At 45.9% G+C, this 16622-nt stretch overlaps 1 protein-coding gene across 1 annotated transcript in view; it reads right to left on the reverse strand.

Annotated features, from left to right (window-relative positions):
* The window catches only part of smpd5 (sphingomyelin phosphodiesterase 5), a 41113-nt gene that overhangs the window by 7512 nt on the left and 16979 nt on the right, over window positions 1–16622 (reverse strand). Inside the window, exons 3-5 of the mRNA XM_072507999.1 lie at window positions 9652–9727; window positions 5765–5905; window positions 3171–3260 (exon numbers count right to left, since the gene is read on the reverse strand). Of these exons, the coding sequence (XP_072364100.1) occupies window positions 3171–3260; window positions 5765–5905; window positions 9652–9727 (307 nt within the window). The remainder of the gene's footprint in view (window positions 1–3170; window positions 3261–5764; window positions 5906–9651; window positions 9728–16622) is intronic.

Genomic DNA, 16622 nt, shown 5'->3' on the forward strand with positions numbered 1-16622 from the left:
CCTACCACAGAAATCAGCAGTGTGGCATATGGATTTCAATGGCAATGGAAGGCCAGGTATGTAGACCATATGTCCTAACAACTGGCAGGTGGATTGCATCAAACAACATGCCCTTTTGGCTGTTCACCATAGGCAATATATTCACAGTACTCAACCAACCCGTGCTTGCAGAATTCAGAACAGAATGTCTAACGATAGGTGTGATTCTGCAATCGGGCAGCACTTGAACAATTCAGGGTGTGCTGAGAATTACAGTAACAACCAATTTACGATTATCAGTAAGGCTCACAATGTAGCTCATTTATATTCACATTGTGACGGAATAGGCCCTCATTTTATAAAAATATATCCTCATCAAGCCTATTTTGTTAATTTAAAACTGGGCTTTGGCTGAATAAAGGAGGCATGGTAGCACAGTGATTAGCACTGCGGCATCACCGCGCATGGGACTCGGGTTCAATTCCAGCCTTGGGAGTTTGTGTGCATTGTCCCAGTGTCTGCGGGGTTTGCTCTGGGTGCTCCTGAGCTACAGACTGTGGTGGCTCTATGTCCCATTCTTGCCTCTTTCAGGGGTAGCATGGTAGCATTGTGGATAGCACAATTGCTTCACAGCTCCAGGGTGCCAGGTTCGATTCCGGCTTGGGTCACTGTCTGTGCGGAGTCTGTACATCCTCCCAGTGTGTGCGTGGGTTTCCTCCGGGTGCTCCGGTTTCCTCCCACAGTCCAAAGATGTGCAGGTTAGGTGGATTGGCCATGATAAATTGCCCTTAGTGTCCAAAATTGCCCTTAGTGTTGGGTGGGGTTACTGGATTATGGGGATAGGGTGAAGGTGTTGACCTTGGGTAGGGTGCTCTTTCCAAGAGCCGGTGCAGACTCGATGGGCCGAATGGCCTCCTTCTGCACTGTAAATTCTATGATTCTATGAAAACTGGATTTAAACCCAGTCCAGGTGACGATTTATTGTCCTTCACAGAGGGGTTGTGTAAATCACCTGGGCAGGTTTATCGGAGGATTTTAAATCCCTTTATGTGGGAAGCACCTGGTCCCATCCACAAAGACAGTTAGTAATCTAAAGCTTTACTCTGTCTCAAGCTGGCACTGCTGCCTCACAGCACCAGGGACCCGGGTTCAATTCCAGCCTTGGTGACTGTCTGTGTGGAGGTAGCACGTTCTCAGTGTCTGTGCGGGCTTCTTCCTGATGCTCCGGTTTCCTCCCACAGTCCAAAGATGTGCAGGTGAGGTGGATTGGCCATGCTAAATTGCCCCTTAGTGTCCAGGGATGTGCAGGTTAGGTAAGGTTATGGGATCAAGGGGAGAAGGAAGGGGAGTGGGCTTAGGTAGGGTGCTCTTTCGAAAGGATGGTGCTAACTCGATGGGCCAACTCAGATCTCCTTCTGAAACATAGGGATTCTATGGATGGATTCTGAGCCATGATAATCAGGAAAATATTCATTCATCCTGGGCATGAACATCCTCCTCCAAAACTGCAGTTGAAACAACATTATCACCACTACCATTTACCATGCTCACATTTAACATCAGGCAGCTGCTTATATTTACCAAAGAGCAATAATCATTTCAAAGTTGCCAGATATTGCATCTTAAGTACTCCACCTGTTTTGTACTGAAACATCTGTGTTTATTCATTAGTGCCGCTCATTAAGGTACACTGAATACTAGAACCAGCATAAGTACTTTAAGTGTATAATACCTTCTGTGTCCTTTAACTCTTCTAATCACCTACAAGGATGTGGTATATCTGGATTTCCAGAAAGCCTTTGACAAGGTGCCACACAAAAGGTTGCTGCATAAGATAAAGATGCATGGCATTAAGGGGAAAGTAGTAGGATGGATAGAGGATTGGTTAATTAATAGAAAGCAAAGAGTGGGGATTAATGGGCGTTTCTCTGGTTGGCAATCAGTAGCTAGTGGTGTTCCTCAGGGATCAGTGTTGGGCCCACAACTGTTCACAATTTACACAGATGATTTGGAGTTGGGGACCAAGGGAAATGTGTCCAAGTTTGCAGACGACACTAAGATAAGTGGTAAAGCAAAAAGTGCAGAGGATACTGGAAGTCTGCAGAGGGATTTGGATAGGCTAAGTGAATGGGCTAGGGTCTGGCAGATGGAATACAATGTTGACAAATGTGAGGTTATCCATTTTGGTAGGAATAACAGCAAAAGGGATTATTATTTAAATGATAAAATATTAAAACATGCTGCTGTGCAGAGAGACCTGGGTGTGCTAGTGCATGAGTCGCAAAAAGTTGGTTTACAGGTGCAACAGGTGATTAAGAAGGCAAATGGAATTTTGTCCTTCATTGCTAGAGGGATGGAGTTTAAGACTAGGGAGGTTATGCTGCAATTGTATAAGGTGTTATTGAGGCCACACCTGGAGTATTGTGTTCAGTTTTGGTCTCCTTACTTGAGAAAGGACGTACTGGCACTGGAGGGTGTGCAGAGGAGATTCACTAGGTTAATCCCAGAGCTGAAGGGGCTGGATTACGAGGAGAGGTTGAGTAGACTGGGACTGTACTCGTTGGAATTTAGAAGGATGAAGGGGGATCTTATAGAAACATATAAGATTATGAAGGGAATAGATAGGATAGATGCGGGCAAGTTGTTTCCACTGGCGGGTGAAAGCAGAACTAGGGGGCATAGCCTCAAAATAAGGGGAAGTAGATTTAGGACTGGGTTTAGGAGGAACTTCTTCACCCAAAGGGTTGTGAATCTATGGAATTCCTTGCCAGTGAAGCAGTAGAGGCTCCTTCATTAAATGTTTTTAAGATAAAGATAGATAGTTTTTTGAAGAATAAAGGGATTAAGGGTTATGGTGTTCGGGCCGGAAAGTGGAGCTGAGTCCACAAAAGATCAGCCATGATCTCATTGAATGGCGGAGCAGGCTCGAGGGGCCAGATGGCCTACTCCTGCTCATAGTTCTTATGTTCTTATGTAAGTGGAATGGGGTGGGGTTACAGTTTGTGTTAAACACAGACTGGAGTAATGAAAGTGAATGCAATCAATTTACTGCCTTGGTGCTATATGGTTATACGGCTAATACATTTATTACACAAACCCTCTTCCCGCCCCCTTTATAAATGGTGGGGTACTGTGTATAAATCAGATAACTGACCTCACCGAATGACTGATCAAGTACAGTGAGTACTAACCTATGACCCCAGGCTTCTCTTTTCCCGGTCCAAAACCGCAGGGATCTTTATACATTTCGAGTATCTGGTGCTGCTGTTCCAACTGATCTTCTAGAAGAAGAAAAAGTGGTCAAGGATGTTGGTTATTTTCCATCCAGTGCAGTTAGCATCATCTGCTCAGAATAGGATCCTCTGATGGTTCAAGATGACATTACACTGAATTTGACCTATTTTAGTCAGTTTTAACTTACTAAATTAGATAACCGTTTCCCCCCACATGCTTATTATCCAAATAAATTATTCCAACTATTATAGTATTACGATCAGTTAACACTACAGACAGTAAGGTTAAAGTTGGGCTCTTCCAGTTCTTTTTAACCTTTTAATAAGTGCGAAGCGGTGGCATAGTGGTATTGTCACTGGACCAGTAATCCAGAGATCAAGAGTACTCTGGGGTCCCAGGTTCAAATCCTGCAACTACAGATGGTGAAATTTGAATTCAATAAAAAAAAAAAAATCCAGAATTAAAAGTCTAATGATGACCACAAAACCATTGTCGATTGTCGTAAAAACCCATCTGGTTCACTAATGTCCTTTAGGGAAGGAAATCTGCCGTCCTTACCTGGTCTGGCCTACCTGTGACTCCAGACCCACAGCAATGTGGTTGATTCTGAACTGCCCCTCAAGGGCAATTTAGGAAACAAATAAAAAAAGTGTTCAGAAGCAGCTGAATTTTTGTAAAAGCCCAAATAGTTCAATAATATCTCAAAACAAAGCAAATAACTGCAGATGCTGGGAATCTGAAATAACGACAGGAAATGCTGGATAAACTCAGCAGGCCTGGCAGCATCTGTGGAGAGAGAAACAGAGTTAATGTTTAGAACCCACATGACCCTTCTTCAGAACTGAAGAGGGATAGGAATGTTGGAGGGTGGGTGGGGCAGAATGAAAGGTCAAAGATAGGCCAGAGCTAAGGAGAGATTGACAAAGATGTCATAGGGGCTGGTTTAGCACAGGGCTAAATCGCTGGCTTTGAAAGCAGACCAAGGCAGGCCAGCAGCACGATTCAATTCCCGTAACAGCCTCCCCGAACAGGCGCTGGAATGTGGCGACTAGGGGCTTTTCACAGTAACTTCATTTGAAGCCTACTTGTGACAATAAGCAATTTTCATTTCATTGGCATAAGACAAAGGGGGTGTTAATGGTGGCATTAAGGACTGAAGTGTTAACATGGCATAAAGGTACGATCGCGGAATATGTTAATAGGAGACCAAAGGTCAATGCCAAGTGGAAGCAAAACTGCGGAAAAGGTTTTCCCCTCCATCTTTATCCCACTTTGTTTTTTGGTTCCCTTAGCTTGTCCCAATATATTCCTACCTCTTCTCCCACAGGGCCACGTGTCCCTTGTTTTCAGTTTTGCTTCCATTTGTTTGGTTCTGTATAGAAGGGTCATTGGACTTGAAACATTAACTCTGTTTCTCCCATCACAGGGCGATGCCAGACCTGCTGAGTTTATCCAGCATTTTGTTTTCAGTTTGATAATATCCTGTACTGAAAGGAATTTGCAGTCCCATGCCAAGTTGGTCCCCTCTTCACTGCTTCTGAAGTAGCCGAGTGAGCTAGTTCAATATATCAAACCGATTGCAGCGAATCAAAAAGGTCACCCAATCCAATCTTCTCATAAATACCAGTCCTGCCGGACACCCTCAGACCCTGGGAATCATTTCAATTGATACAAATAAAGGATAACCTGCACACAGATGACTAATTATAACAACAACCATTTACTTAGTGCCTTTTGATGTGAACAGGTGCACCAAGTCACTTCACAGGAGCATTATAAACAAAATATGACATTGAACCACATGAGGGGAACAAAGGCTTGGTCAAAGAGGTAGGTTTCAATGAACATCTTAAAGAAGGAAAGCGAGGTCGAGGCAGAGGGGGAATTCCAGAGCTTAGGGCCGAGGCAACTAAGGGCACAGCCACCAATGCTGGAGCGATTCTAATTGGGAACGTAGCGAGGTTGGAATTAGCAGAGCAATTACCCCGGAGGGTTGCAAGGCTGAAAGAGATTAGTGATTTGGAGGGGCTAAAGCCATGGTAGGATGTTCAAATAAAGAACTGTTTTATTAGGAACCAATGTAGGTCAGAGAGCATAAAGGTGATCGGGGAATAGGAACAGGATTTGAGTAAGACACAAGCAGCAGAATTTGGAAGACCTCAAGTTTAGAGAATAGAACGTGGGAGACCAGCCAGGAGTATTATAATAGTTGCGTCTAGAGGCAGCGAGCAAAAGCATAATTGAGGGTTTAGTAGCAGATGAGCTGAGACAGAGGTAAAGTCAGGCAATGTTAAGTACGTGGAAGTAGGTGATCTTTGTGATGGCAGGACTATGAATTTGGATGTTCATCTCGGGATCAAATGTAACAGCAAAGTTAAGTACAGCGTGGCTTAACCTCAAAACTTTCCATGATTAGATCACAGTAACTTCATTTGAAGCCTACTTGTGATAATAAGCGATTTTGATTTAATTCCATTCATGATAACATAGGCAAGGATGGGCTATCACTGGCAGAGCATTATCATTTTCAAGTCTATGGACAGACACTCACCCAGTGAGCAGTTGTCAAAGTTGAAATCCCCACAAAGAACATCGAACACAACCTTCTCATCCTCACTCCTGGATGTACTCTGGAACTCGCTGATCCACACCACCATATAACTGAGCTGGCTTTGACGAATGTGGCAGTCCTCTGGAAGAGACATATGGACTTGAAACCAGGCAAACACTCAAAATACCATCTTTATGGGGGCAGTCTGCAGCAGGGCACATGCAGCAGGTGTAAATTTCTATCTTGGATTGAGAGTAATGAATTTTGGAACTCCTCTTACACGGGATTAGAAAGAACTACAGACAGGAAACAAAAATCTTTTGCTTGTAGAATATTTGACTACAGCCATGTTGGTCAGTTTTTCAACTGTCCCACTGTGTAATGTAAGACTCAATGTTAGAGGCCATGCTTGGCCTCCCTCAGCTACCTGGAGTCATCACCCAATGGAGCATGCATCGTGCAGACTGTATTGTGGCATTTCAGCACAACTTCTGCTGCCTCCATTTAGGTTGCAGGACAGCTGTAAATGATGATTCTGCTATTCTCATTCACCCCTTTTCACTTGTTCCACTGGAAGTCTTATGTGCAGTGGGTAACATGGCTACTCCAAGTCAGAGGTGAGGTGAGAGTGACTTTCCTTGATATTGAGGCAGTATTTAACAGAGCAGTGCAAAGGGAGATTTAGGAATCATTAGATGATAGATATTACACTGAAGCCTGTTTTAAAACTTGAGGGTACAGAGTTACAAAGCTCTGACTGGGGAAAAACAAACTGCTAAAAGTGTAAAATACAAGGACACAATTTGTCTCTGAAGAGGCCAGTTCCAGGGGTGGAATTTGCAGGTGTTTGGTCTGAAGGTTTGTTGCTCAATGTGGTACACTACCATTTGCTGTGCCTCCAATCTGTCTATTGATAAGAGGGGAGGATAGGTGGATGGCATCCATGCCTTGTCAGGAGCCAGTAAAACGGCAGGGGGGAGGTGATCAATGGCTACACCCTTGACCACCGATATTACTAATTGCAAACCAACATACATGCCTTTGTAATGATTGGATAGTTTAATTAACCATGCAGTCCTTAATGTGATTGGTTAATTATTCTCATATACTATGCATGATGTAACCTTAATCTACTTAATGATCTGTTGAGCTGCTCGCAGAAAAATACTTTTCACTGTACCTCAGTACACGTGACAATAAACAAAATCCAAGTCCAAATCAATAATCTGGATTGGAAATAAATAACTAGTAACAAATGATTGGATTATGCCAATTTCATGTAATCGAATCTTGAAGTATAATTGTCTTGACTAGGGGCGGCACGGTGGCGCAGTGGTTAGCACTGCTGCCTACGGCGCTGAGGACCAGGTTCGATCCCAGCCCCGGGTTGCTGTCCGTGTGGAGTTTGCACATTCGCCCCGTGTCTGCGTGGGTCTCACCCCCACAGCCCAAAGATGTGCAGGGCAGGTGGATTGGCCACGCTAAATTGCCCATTAATTGGAAAAAAAATAACTGTCTGTACTATCGTTGAATATGGGCTTCTCTGTGTCCCACTTGGAATGCCAGAGGCCCTCGCAATAGCTTGAATATACTGGGTCCTTTACTCTAAGAGTCTTCGCCTGGTTTCTCATGAGTGGGTGAATGAAGTTCACCAAGGTCAAATAGCTGTACTTTTCTTCGCAACTATGGCATCAAGGACTGGCAAAACTGGAGCCAATGGGAATGGGACGAATACTCTCCGCTGGTTAGAGTCATACCTGCCGCAAAGTAAGATGGTTATGATGGTTGGAAGTCAATCATCTGGGCACTGTAGGAACTCATCAAGGTTCCTTAGGCAGTGGGCAGCATGGTGGTGCAGTGGTTAGCACTGCTGCCTCAGTGCCCAGATTCAATCCCAGCCCCGGCCGTATGGAATTTTCACATTCTCTCAGTGTCTGCGTGGGTCTCACCCCCACAATCCAAAGATGTGCAGGGAGGAGCGTATCAGCATAGAAAGTAGATTAAAGATTAGGAAATGTAGTAAGGGTAAATGGGCTATTTTCAGGTTGAAAGGCTGACGAGTGGGTGGCGCAAGGATTAGTGCTGGGGTGCCATATTTACAATGTAGGTCAATGACTTAGGTGAAGCGATGAAGTGTAACGTTGCAGTAGAATCATAGAATTTACAGTGCAGAAGGAGGGCATTCGACCCAACAAGTCTGCACCAGCCCTTGGAAAAAGCACCCTACTTAACCCCACATCTCCACCCCATCCCATAACCCAGTAACCCCACCTAACCTTTTTTTGGACATGGAAAAAGCACCCTACTTAAGCCCACATCCACCTCATCCTGTAATCCAGTAACCCCACCTAACCGTTTTTGGACTAAGGGCAATTTAGCATGGCCAATCCACCTAACCTGCACATCTTTGGACTTGTGGGAGGAAACCGGAGCACCCGGAGGAAACCCTCTCAGACACAGGGAGAATGTGCAAACTCCGCACAGACAGTGACCCAAGCCGGGAATCGAACCTGGGACCCTGGAGCTGTGAAGCAACGGTTGTAACCACTGTGCTACAAAGCTAAATGGTAAACTAAGCTGTTAGGGAGGACACAAATCGTCTGCAAAGGGATGTTGTTGGGTGAAATGACTGAGAAAGAAGGTGTCATATATGGAGTAGGGTGAGGAAATACTTTGGTGGGAAGAATAGAAAACTATAATTTATTTTTAATAGTAAGAGTTTCGCAAATGCTGGTGTTCAGAGGGATTTCAATGTCCTTCTACAGAAAACACAAAACTAACATGCCTGCTCCAGGGACACCTACCATCCGAGACGCCCGTCTTCACTCCTGGCGATAACAAAAGACCGTATGACATAGGAGCACGAGTATAATTAGCCACTCGGTCCGTCAAGTCTGCTCTGCCATTCAATCATGACTGATATTTTCTCATCCCCATTCTCCTGCCTTCTCCCCATAAACCCCTGATCCCCTTATTGATCAAAAATCTATCTATCTCGGTCTTAAAGACACGTAGTGATTTGGCCTCCACAACCTTCTGCGGCAAAGAGTTCCACAGATTCACCACCCTCTGGCTGAAGAAATTCCTCCTCATCTCAGTTTTAAAGGATTGCCCCTTCAGTCTGAGACTGTGCCCTCTGGTTCTAGTTTTCCCTACTAGTGGAAACATTCACGTATCTAGGCCTCCTGTAAGTTTCAATAAGATCCCCCCCGCTCATCCTTCTAAACTACAAACCCAGATCCTCAACCGCATATCAAGAAAAGGCTGAGCACACTGGATACAGCGAGAGCTGTGGGTCCTGACAATACCTTGGTTGGTACTGAAGACATCTAAAACTACCATGCCTCTGGTCAAGTTTCTTAAATACATCGACAATACTGGCATTTAGCCAAATAAAAAGGAAATTTGCACAGATAAATCCTGTCCATAATAAATAATAAAATGTAGGACTAATACAATCTGACCAATTACCACATTCTCAGTCTACTCTCCATCATCAGAGAGGTTATGGAAGATGTCACTGAGTGCTTCCAAACAATACTGACTCACCAATAACCTGCTCATCCAATGTCACCAGGACCACAAAGCAACAGATCTCCTGCCAGTCTTGGTCCAGACCTGGACAAAACAGCTGAATCCAGATGTGAGGTTTGAATGATTGCCCTCGATATCAAGGCAGCATTTAGTGACTAGTCATCAAGGACCCCTAGGAATCAGGGGACAAACTCTGCTGGTTGGAATTATCCCTAACACAAAGGACAATGGTTGTTGGAGATCAATCATTACAGCCACAGGACATCAGGGTAGTGTCCTAGCCCCAACCATGTCAATTGCTTCAATGACCCACAACCTGCTGGATTAGGGAGCCCATTTCCATCTTTCTTTACCTGCGGTGGCGTGCAGGTGAGTGCAGCTGAGATATCCCACAATCTGCTGGCCTTTCTGAGTCAAACCAACTTGGACCTGAAAGTAAAAAGATTTTGATTATGGTTTGGTTTTTGATGACTGGCACATTGGAGGAGCTGTTTTTATTTCTTAACCTTGCCCAGACATCACCAGGAGAGGGATTTGAAAAAGAGCTTTGCTTAAATGTTGAGTCTTAAAGCAAAGTGTATTCACACAGGTTTAGAAAATAAAGGTCCGGAGATAGAAATGTGGTTGAAAGGCCAATGATGTTGTTCCACCAAAGACTAAACAGCAGCAAATCATCAGCCTCTCTGAGCAATCAGTAATCTCACATCCAGTATACAGAAATTATATTGAGCTTGGTTGATTGGCAGGTGGCACGGGTCCTTACGAACACAGAAAACTCACTGGTGATCAGGGGACATCATTGTCACGTTTGGAAGACAAATGGCAAAAAGGGGAGCGGCTAATCATTTTGCATTCCTACGAAAAGAACTGATTGAAGCTTTGACAAAGAGGCACTGGACTCGAAACGTTAACTCTTTTCTCTCCCTTCAGATGCTGCCAGACCGACTGAGATTTTCCAGCAATTTCTCTTTCGTTGGAGTTTTGGGACTGACCTCCTTGGAGGGACAAAGGCCAAAAGGAGATTAGAAAGAGGTTTTCAAAATCATGAGATAGCTGGACAGAGAAGACGGGGTCTGGACAGAGCAGCCGGAGGGGGGGGGGGACACACGGAGCGACAGGGCCAAGCGGCGGGAGGGGGGGCCGGGCGGAGGGGCCAGGCGGAGCGGCCGGACAGAGCAGGCGATGGGGCCGGACAGAGCAGGCGATGGGGCCGGACAGAGCAGACGATGGGGCCGGACAGAGCAGACGATGGGGCCGGACAGAGCAGACGATGGGGCCGGACAGAGCAGACGATGGGGCCGGACAGAGCAGACGATGGGGCCGGACAGAGCAGACGATGGGGCCGGACAGAGCAGACGATGGGGCCGGACAGAGCAGACGATGGGGCCGGACAGAGCAGACGATGGGGCCGGACAGAGCAGACGATGGGGCCGGACAGAGCAGACGATGGGGCCGGACAGAGCAGACGATGGGGCCGGACAGAGCAGACGATGGGGCCGGACAGAGCAGACGATGGGGCCGGACAGAGCAGACGATGGGGCCGGACAGAGCAGACGATGGGGCCGGACAGAGCAGACGATGGGGCCGGACAGAGCAGACGATGGGGCCGGACAGAGCAGACGATGGGGCCGGACAGAGCAGACGATGGGGCCGGACAGAGCAGACGATGGGGCCGGACAGAGCAGACGATGGGGCCGGACAGAGCAGACGATGGGGCCGGACAGAGCAGACGATGGGGCCGGACAGAGCAGAATGGGAGAAACTCTTCCTCAAGAGTGAGAGGGCACAGATTTTAAGTGATTTGCAAAAGAAGTGATGCACGATCAATTACTGCAAAGACAAGGTTAAAGCATAACCGAAGGCTTTAATAGACTAGAACTGTTCCCCAGCAGCTCAGGTACAGAATGAGGGCTGCTGGGACGGCACCGATTCTTATACCCCGCCTATCTGGGCGGAGCTACATAGTATACAGCCAATGGTAAACCCCCAGGTTTGACCAATGGAACTTCAGCCTCTCGGGTGCTGCAATACCTGATAATACCACAAGAAGCAAACATGATGTGAGAAAACTTTTTCATACAATTGTTTGGGGTCTGGAATGCACGGCTTGGAAGTGTGGTGGAGGCAGGTCCAATTAAGGCGAGTCAAGAGTGCATAAGGTGATCTTTTGAACAGGAAAAACGTGAAGGGGTACGGGGAAAAGGCAAATACTGGCACTAAGTCAAAATGCCCATTTGGAGAGTCAGTACAGACATGATGGGCTGAATGACATTCTGTGCTGTAACATGTTTGTGATTTTGTGAAGGGCCAAGTTGCTTCGGACACTATCCTGAGGAACGCCTGCATTAATTCCCGTTTTATTCCTTTGTAGCAGTCGGATACAACGGAGTGGCTTGCTCGGTCACTTCAAAGGGCATTCAAGAGTCACATGTAGACGAGAAGGGGCAGATTTCCTTTCCTAAATGACATTAGCAAACCAGATGGTTTTGTACGACAATGGTTTCATGGTCATCATTAGATGTCTAATTCCAGATGGTGGAATTAAATTTAATAAAACATCTGCTGTGGTGGGATTCGAACCTGGGTCACCAGAGCATTAGTGTGGACTATGAGACCAGCGACAATACCACTGTGCCACTGCCACCCCAAATACCTGGAGGGAAAATACTTACAGGGCTAAGAGGAAAAGAGCAATGGAGTGGGACTAAATGGATAACAGAGCTGGCATGGACACAATGGCTAATTGGCCTCATTGTATGGTACAGGATTCTATATTCCAAACCATGCTCTAGAGAGGGGTGGCAGGACTGGGATTTGAAAGAATAATCTACACTCTGTATATAGCACTATCAAATATATCACCCAGTATCAATTGGAGCAGGGTTGGAGGAGGTAGTATGAGACTTACTGTTCCATCCTCCTACCCGGGCTATTCTCTCTTCCTGCTTCTTCCATCAGGCAGTAGATACAAAAGTCTGAGAACATGCACTAACAGGTTCAAAAACAGCTTCTTCCCCGCTGTTACCAGACTCCTGAATGACCCTCTTATGAACTGAACTAATCTCTTCACGCATCTTCTCTACTGAGTAGTACTACACTCCGTATGCTTCGCCCGATGCCGGTGTCTAATAATAATCTTTATTCTTGTCACAAGTAGCTTTACATTAACACTGCAATGCAGTTACTGTGATAAGCCCCTAGTCGCCACACTCCAGCGCATGATCGGGTACAGTGAGGGAGAATTCAGAATGTCCAAATTACCTAACAAGCACTTCTTTCAGGACTTGTGTGAGGAAACCGGAGCACCCGGAGGGAACCCACGCAGACACGGAAAGAACATGCAGACTCTGCAGACAGTGACCCAAGCCGGGAATCGAACCTGGGACCCTGGCGCTGCAAAGCAACAGTGCTAGCCACTGTGCTGCCCACCTAAGAATTTATATTATGTATGTCCTATGTTTTTTCATGTATGGAATGATCGGTCTGTACTTCGGTACACGTGACAATAAATCAAATCCAATTGAATGGCTGCTGATGTGATTAAGAGGCCTTTTTGTCTGGTTAGGCAGCATTTATTGTCCATCCGCAATGTCCCTCAAGAAGGTGGCAGTGAGTTTCCTTCTTGAACAGCTCGTCTATGTGGTGTCCACAGTGCTATTCATAGAATTCCTACAGTGTAGAAGGTGGCCATTTGGCCCATCAAGTCTGCACCAGCCCTCCGAAAGAGCACCCTACCTAGGCTCACTCCCCCACCATATCCCCATAAGCTTATTTAACTTGCACATCTTTGGACACCAAGGGTAAATTTAGCATGGCACATCTTCAGACATGGGGGGGGGGGGCGGAAAGAGAACCGGAGCACCCGGAGGAAACCCATGCAGACATTGGTTTAGGGGCTGGTTTAGTACATTGGGCTAAGTCGCTGGCTTTGAAGCAGACCAAGGCAGGCCAGCAGCGCGGGTTCGATTCCTGTTCCAGCCTCCCCGAACAGGCGCCGGAATGTGGCGACTAGGGGCTTTTCACAGCAACTTCATTTGAAGCCTACTTGTGACAATAAGCGATTTTCATTTCATTTTTTCTAGACACGGGGAGAATGTGCAAACATCCGTACAGTTACCCAAGGCGGGAATTGAACCCGGGGTCCCTGGTGCTGTGAAGCAGCAGTGCTAACCAGTGTGCTCCAGGACTGTGAAGGAACGGTGATATATTTCCAAGTCAGGATGGTAATAATAATAATGATCTTTATTGTCACAAGTCGGCTCACATTAACCCTGCAATAAAGTTACTGTGAAAAGCCCCAAGTCGCCGCATTCCGGCGCCTGTTCGGGTACACGGAGGGAGAATTCAGAATGTCCAAATTACCGAACAACATGTCTTTCGGGTATGTGGCTTTGAGGGAAACGTGCTGTTGGCAGTGGTCCTATGTGTCTGCTGTCCTTGTCCTTTTAGGTGGTAGAGGTGCTGCTGAAGGGGCCTTGGTGAATTCCTGCATTTCATCTTGTAGAATGTAGATGGTGCTACAGCTGTGTGTCGGTGGTGGGGAAAGTGAATGCTTATGGATGCGGTGCCAATCAAGTGAGCTGCTTTGCACTTCGAGCATTGTTGGAGCTGCACTCATCCAGGCAAGTGGAGGGTACCAAGGATCAGGGCTTAAAGGTGGGAAGGAAGGGCAGGAAGGCCCGTGTCTAGAATGGCAGGAGTTTCATTCACTCCCCATTGGGCAAGAAAGCAATTAATCATTCTCAATGTATAAACAGTCATATTTATACAGATTAATAGATATTCAGCATTGCTTGGAAATTGGTTTTCTGCAATAATTAATTCAAAGGGCTTGGCAACAACATTAATTCAGCAATTTCAAGTCAAACACCACTTTTGTTGCCATGACTCATTTCTTCTCTGGTGCAATTTTGATTGTCAAGACTTTGCAGCTATTGTGTTGCTCCTGCTCTCCAAATTCACCAATAGTTAATTTCTCAACTTCTAAAGATTAAGTAGCCTCGTTATCCGAAATGACTCACCTCACATTTCTACACTGAATTTCACTTATCATTCCATTCTGCAAGCCTGTCTACATCTGTGTACTTTGGTACAGATCTCCACATTAGCCATACCTGCCTATTTGGGATCACATATAAATGACACCATGTCTCCAATGCCCCAAGGTCATTTGATAGAATAGAGCTGCACAAAAGGAGGATATTGAGTTCTTTAGAAGAACAGTTCGGACTGCTCCCTATCCCATTAATTCTTTACTCCTACGGGCAGCATGGTAACACAGCTGTTCGCGCTGTTGCTTCACAGCGCCAGGGTTGAAGGTTCGATTCCCGGCTTGGGTCACTGTCTGTGCGGAGTCTGCACGTTCTCCCAGAGTCTGCGTGGGTTCCTCTGGGTGCCTCGGTTTCCTCCCACAGTCCAAAGATGTGCAGGTTAGGTGGACACCAAGGCTTACATTAACACGGCAATGAAGTTACTGTGACAAGCCCCGAGTCGCCACGCATCCGGCGCCTGTTCGGGTCCACCGAGGGAGAATTCAGAATGCCCAATTCACCTAACAGCATGTCTTTCGGGACATGTGGGAGGAAACCGGAGCACCCGGAGGAAACCCACGCAGGTACGTGGAGAACGTGCAGACTCCGCACAGACAGTGACCCAAGCCGGGAATCAAACCTGGGACCCTGGCTCTGTGAAGCAACAGTGTTAACCACGGTGCTGCTCTTCCAAAGTTGAAATAGATAGATTTTAGGAATCTAGAAAAATCAAGGTTATGGAAAAGATGCGACGAGGTGAAAATTTGGTTATTGCATGGCTAAGTAGTGATCATATAGCTTATTCCTGTTCCTAATTCTCAAATCCTTATGTCATCTTGGTTATTTTGCAGATCACTTTAAACCTATGCCCTCTCGTATGGGCCTTCAGTATTTGGAAACAGTTTTTACTCTCTCTACGGTGGCACAGTGGTTAGCATTACTTCTTCACAGCACCAGGGACCCAGCTTCGATTCTGGCCTTGGGTGACTGTGGAGTTTGTACGTTCTTCCCATGTCTGCGTGTATTTCCTCCGGGTGCTTTGGTTTCCTGCCACAGCCCAAAGATGTGCAGTTTAATTGGGGTTGTGGGAAGAGGGCAGGGGGCGAGCCAAGGTTAAGTGCTCCTTTGGAGGGCTGGTGCAGATTCAATGGACTGAATGGCCTCCTGCAGAGTAGGGATTCTATGGTTAAACCACAATTTAAATAACTATCAAATCCTGCCTAAAGGGAATGCCAGTTTCTCCAGTCTATCAACGTCACTGTAATCCCCAGCCTTGGGACCACTCTAGTAATCTTTTGTGTATTGTCATTAAAGCCTTCACCTAGCTTTGCATTCAACGTCTCTCTTTGTAAAGCCCAGCCATTATTTGCTTTATTAGTTGCTTTTGATAAATTGCCCAGCCAGTTTCATAGGGTTCCATGCAAACACCTTTAAAATTCTACCATTTAGCTTGTGTTGTCTTGCCTCATTCTTCAGATCAAAATGCAAATCTCACTTTTCTGTTTGAATGCCACATGTTTGCCCATTTCAGCCAATCTATGTCCTCTTGAAGTCTATTGCTACATTCCTCACTGGTTGCTACACTTCTAAGTCTTCATGTCAATTATAATAATAATAATAATAATAATAATAATAATAATAATAATAATAATAATAATCGCTTATTGTCACAAGTAGGCATCAATGAAGTTACTGTGAAAAGCCCCAAGTCGCCACATTCCGGTGCCAGTTCGGAGAGGCCGGTACAGGAATTGCAAATATCTGAACTGTGCCCTGCACCCCCCTCAAATTCCAAGTCATTAACTCACATCATAAACAGTAGCCGCCTTACACCTAAATCCTGGGATCATCCTGCAGATCAAACCAAAAAAAACAATAGTTACCTCATTAACAGAAGTTCAAGGGTCAAGCGGAGAATTATTTTAAGACTTGGGTATTCTAACATCCAACTACAGCACACCTTAAAAGTTGGGATATAGAATCATGGAAAGTTTGCAGCACAGAAAGAGGCCATTCAGTCCATCGCATCCGCACTGGCAGTAAAATGAGCCCCTCCCCTCAGCCTAATTGTGCTTCCCAGCATTTGGTCCATAGCCCTGCAGGTTACAGCACTGGAGGTGCAAATCCAGACACCTTTTCAATGAGTTGAAGGTTTCTGCCTCTACTACCCTTTCAGGCAGAGTTCCAGACTCCCACAATCCCCTAGGTGAAAAACCTTTTCCTCATCTCTCCTCTAATCTTTCTACCAATCATTTTAAATCAGTGCCCCACTGATCACTCTGCTAAAGTAAATA

The sequence above is a fragment of the Scyliorhinus torazame genome, chromosome 6 (genome assembly GCF_047496885.1).
Source record: "Scyliorhinus torazame isolate Kashiwa2021f chromosome 6, sScyTor2.1, whole genome shotgun sequence".
Classification (NCBI taxonomy): domain Eukaryota; kingdom Metazoa; phylum Chordata; class Chondrichthyes; order Carcharhiniformes; family Scyliorhinidae; genus Scyliorhinus; species Scyliorhinus torazame.